Genomic DNA, 5,368 nt, shown 5'->3' on the forward strand with positions numbered 1-5,368 from the left:
ACACACACACACACACACACACACACACACACACATGCAATAAAAACAGCCACTGCAGATATGGCTGTGTGATAAGAAGCTTGCTTCCCAACCACATGGTTCCAGGTTCGGTCCCACTGCGTGGCACCTTGGGCAAGTGTCTTCTACTTTTGCTTCAGACTAATCAAAGCCTTGCGAGTAGGTTTAGTAGATGGAAACTGAAAGAAGCTTATTGCATATATGCGTCTTTGTGTTTGTCCTCACCACCACTTGACAAATGGTGTTGGTTTGTTTATGTTCCTGTAACTTAGCAGTTTAGCAAGAGAGACTGACAGAATGTGTACCAGGTTCAAAACAAAGTCCTCGGGTCAATTCATTCACCTAAGATTCTTCAAGGTGTTGCCCCAGTATGGTCACAGTCAAATGATTGAAACAAATAAAAAAGGGAATAGTTAAATAGGGGACAAAAAAACCTCAACAAATGCATCTGTCACCCTCTTTTTGTCTCCTATGCCCATGTAAATTGTTCTTGCATATCCAGGGGTCAGTACCATTCCACTTTGAGGAGCCCTGTACGGTCTGTTGTCTGAACACATTAAAAAGTCTTCAAATCCAAACTTCTTTGCTGTTAAATTCTTCTTGTAGGTCTTTGATTGAAGGAGACACAAAAACTGGTTTCACAATCTTCTGGGCTGACGATGGGCTTGACACAGGACCGATCCTCTTACAGCGACACACCTACATCACCCCTGATGACACAGTGGAAACTTTATACAACCGATTTCTCTTTCCAGAAGGAATTAAAGCCATGGTAAATATTAAAAATATGTTATATCATCATCATCATTGCCATAATTTATGTTGCTGCACTGGCATTGGTTGGATGGTTTGACTGGATTTGATGGGTCCAAAGACTTCAACATGTGCCAATGTTTGCTTTGGAATGATTTCTACAGCTGGATGTCCTTCCTAACCACCAACTACTAATAATATTCTCAGTGCATTTATGACTCCAGTATTAGAGAGGTTGTCATGGCCTAAGCAAGACTAAAGAAATATCCCTGATCTCAGTTTGTTTCCATTCAAAATGGTAATCAATTTACTCAAGCTACCATTTGCAATTTAGTATAACAAGCATCAAAATGATGGTACCAATGGAGGCTGCACTGTTTAATATTTCTACATTTGGGTTTTAGTGCATTTTTTTTCTTTTGAGGTCTCCATTTCCTTCCACTGCCCAGTCTCTTTGATAACCTCTCATCTCCCCATCGTTCCACTCTCTCCTCTTTACAAACACACTGTTTCTATCTGACTTACCATTCTTTTGCACAGCTAACCATTACTCACTCTCTCCTGGGTTCCTTGTGGTTGCTGTCCATCAACCTTTCTTACCATCCCCTATCTCTATCACTATCCATCACTTGCTCTCTCTCTCTTCCTAGAAAACCTGTAACTACCATCACTGTCCATTTCCCACAGACTCCTACTATCACTGTCTCTCTTCCATTACACCATCTGTCTCTCATTACTTCCTATCTTCATTGCAATTCTTTCATTAATCCCTGACATCATTATCTCTCTCCCATTACTCCATACCATCACTTCCCCTCTCTCTATTACTCCCTGTCATCATTCTCTCTTCTATGACTCTCTCCTCTATCACCCTCTCAGACCAGCCACTCATTTTTACCACTCCCTCATCCTTGTTTATTTTCTATCCTCACTCTCTCTCTCTCTATTCACCTGTTTCAATCAAGTCACCTTCAACAAATGGAGGCAAAACAGAGTAGCAAGGACTCAGTTTAGTCTTATTTATCAATTAACATTTAATTATATAATTAAATGTTAATTATATAATTAAAATGAAATCAAATGGAAATTGTAGTTGTGGTCCCCATGCCGGTAGCATATAAAAGGCACCATCCGAACGTGGTCAATGCCAGCCCCCTTGCCCCGACTGGCTTCTGTGCCAGTAGCACATAAAAAGCACCATCCAATCATAGTTGATGCCAGCCCCCTCTGGCCCCTGTGCTGGTGGCATGTAAAAAGTACCCAGTACACTCTTGGAGCGGTTGGTGTTAGGAATGGCATCCAGCTGTAGAAACACTGCCAGATCAGATTGGAACCTGGTGCAGCTGCTGTCTCTCCAGACCTCAGTCAAACCGTCCAACCCATGCCAGCATGGAAAACGGACGTTAAACAATGATGATGATGATGATGATTTCTCTTTATTTTTTTTCTGTCTGTTCTGTTGAAATCTCATTTTTTATTTTTTTTTTTTTAAATTTCTTTTCATCTAAATTTTCTTAGGACTATGCTGTGAAACTCATTTCTGAAAACCGGGCCCCTAAAATTATTCAGCCAGAAGAAGGAGCAAGTTATGAAGCACTTTTGAAAAAATCCCTTGTTAAAGTAAGAATTTCTTTTCTAAATATCATTTTTTGGAGGGCAGGAGGGGATTTTCAACTGAATATTTAAATCCTATTATTGAGATTCACCATTTGAAAAAAAAAAAAAAAAAGCATTATTTCATTTTCTCTTGTAAGTTTATAAAATTCTTGACATTAATTATTATTGTTGTTGTTGTTGTTGTTGTGGTGAGCTGGCAGAACTGTTAGCATGGTGAGCAAAATGCTTCATGTTCTGAGGTTGATTTTTGTCTTTCATTCCTTTGGAGTTGGTAAAATAAATACCAGGCAAATACTGCGGTTGATGGACTCGACTTACCCGCTCCCCTCAAAGTGTCGGCCTTGTGCCAAACTTTGAAATTGATATATTCAAGTATAAACACTTTTACTTTACCATAAAATTAGAGTGTGAATCTCTTTGGTGGATTCTCACTGATTACAAGGATTCCAGTAAAAAATTCTAGACATTTGGTGTTTGACTTAAAAGAAATAATCAGCTGTCTTTCTATTTCAGATAAACTGGGATCAACCAGCAGAAGCTATTCATAATTATATTCGAGGTAACGACAAAGTTCCTGGAGCTTGGGCCATGATCGATGGACAGGTAGGTCTATGACACTTAATGAGAGAGTGAATTCTGACATGCATGATATATATTAGGTGACCCCCAAGAAGACTTATGCCACAAGGTCATCAATAGAAGATTGAGGTCATAGAAGTCCACAGGAAGAATTAGGCTGTGAGATTGTCACTAGAAGACTTACAGCATCGGGGAGTGATCGCTAGAAGACTTACGGCATGCAAACACACACACACATTTTGTCACACATATGTATCTACAATGGGCTTGTTTCAATGAGAAGAATTCTCAACACATGTTGTAGAGGAAGGTATAGCTTTTTTTATATTTATTGGAATTGAATGTTTGTCTCATTCTTGAGTTTCATGCCACTGAAATCTTCAGGCAAGAACTGTTACAACTTGATATTGGTGATGTATTTATATCCTTTGGTGTGTGGTTCAGTGTCTGTGTTTGTTCATTGGATTGTGTTTCTCATTTATTCATTTGCTGATGTTATTTGCATTTATAGTTATCGATTTTTCAGACACAATATATCTAATGTAACCTTCCTTTTTGAAGATAGTAGGATGTGATTTGAGGGAAATTTGGTTGCTATTTCCTGCAGCTTTGGTTAACAATCACATAGAGATGCCTTTAGCTCAAATCACCAACTGTTTTTACTAGCTGTCATTATACATATTGAGTCCACTTTGGCATAATATAGTGCTATAATTAGATAATTAGAACTCTAATTAACCAATCATACTCCATGCCATCTTTTTCAGCTATGCACACTGAGCCAATGTCACAGCTATTGGACACATTGCCAGTAGTTTGACACTCCAGTGACTCACCTGCTTTTAAAACTGGATGTTTTGAAAAGAGGAATTTGTTGTGTTCTATTAAAATGTCTGCTGTGAATACAAAATGGGAAATGGAAGACAAAGGACGACCTGTTGAAAATATCTTGTGACCTTAGGAGTGAATTTAGTTCATCTCTTCTGTGAAGATAAAGCAACAAAAGACTGATTATAAATCATGTGATGAGAATAGATAATGAGAGCTAAGGTTAACGAATGGCGTGAGCTTTTGACAGACAAAGCACTCCACAGAATTTGATTTGGGCCAAGTGACAATTTCATCTCCTACAACACACCCACACATGACAGAAGTTTGAAGTTGTCTTACAATAGAAATGTTTGAAAGAGGTCAGGGTATTTAAAATAAATAAACACAAAATATAAATGATAAAAGATAACTGTTGGGTGGAATGTCGATAATATGGAATTCTTATTTGTTTTGGCAATTTTAATTTAGATCACTTTAACCCTTTTGTTACCATATTTCTATTGAAATACACTTCTTTTGTTTCAATTAATTTTGAAAATAAAGAATTTAGTAAAAAAAAAAATGTTGTTATAAATAATTAAGTTAGCGTTTAGAACTTAAATTAACATGGAATTTTGACGAACCATTTTAATTTAGATCACTTTAACCCCTTTTGCTACCATATTCTGTTGAACTACTCTGATTCCTTTTTTCAATTAATTAAAAAAAAAAATAATCCAGTAAAATAAGTTTCTCATTAAGAATCTGGTGTTTGGAATATAAATTGACACAAAATTTTGATGAAAAGTTTTGATAAAGGTCATTTTAAAATGGGAAATTTGTATCATAGAATCAGGGGTGGTGGTCTCTGGTGGGTTGGTATTTAAAGGGTTGTCATGGGTTGGATGCTAAGCAGCTGATCTCTACAACAGTGCATGACTTTTGTTCCCTGTGCCATTAGACAATATCTGGCCCGTTTTGCTTATGCTGGGGTTGCTGTTTTTATTGGAATGTTCCAACAGTATTCTGGTGTGCCTATGGAACAGATGTCGGGACAATCCTAACACCACATTTTACATGTGTGCGTGTGTGTGCAGGTTGTATATGTAATATGTTTTTTTCACTTTGAATATATATATATATTCAGAAAATCCAGAAAATGGATAAGTAGCATTAATATAATTTATTAACTACAAAAATTCAACATATTCTCTTACAGCTGTTTCGATTTTGCCCAAACAGATGTTTCGAGATGCTTTGGAAGAATAACATGTAATAACATAACGATATGTCTTTTTTACTCTCCTGACAAGATTTTGACCAATAAAATGTTTTAATTACTGGAATTTAACTTTTGGGAAAACTCAAAATAGATATAAGAGAACATGTTGAATTTTTGTAGTAAATAAACTATATTAATGCTACTTCTCCACTTTCTGAATTTGAATTTGAATATTTATAAACCAAGATTTTTATTTAAACCTATTATTTTAGGAATATCATTATTATTCACAACAAAATAATGGGTAACAAACCAGTAATTCATTGGATATTTTCTTTCCCTTAAGGTGGTTTTCTTAACCCCTATTTA

At 36.4% G+C, this 5,368-nt stretch overlaps 1 protein-coding gene across 1 annotated transcript in view; it reads left to right on the forward strand.

Annotated features, from left to right (window-relative positions):
• The window catches only part of LOC106875996 (cytosolic 10-formyltetrahydrofolate dehydrogenase-like), a 64,683-nt gene that overhangs the window by 23,506 nt on the left and 35,809 nt on the right, over positions 1 to 5,368 (forward strand). The window contains 3 exon segments of the mRNA XM_014924344.2: positions 625 to 790; positions 2,290 to 2,391; positions 2,902 to 2,995. Coding sequence (XP_014779830.1) covers positions 625 to 790; positions 2,290 to 2,391; positions 2,902 to 2,995 — 362 coding nt within the window.

The sequence above is a fragment of the Octopus bimaculoides genome, chromosome 1, assembly GCF_001194135.2.
Source record: "Octopus bimaculoides isolate UCB-OBI-ISO-001 chromosome 1, ASM119413v2, whole genome shotgun sequence".
Lineage (NCBI taxonomy): Eukaryota > Metazoa > Mollusca > Cephalopoda > Octopoda > Octopodidae > Octopus > Octopus bimaculoides.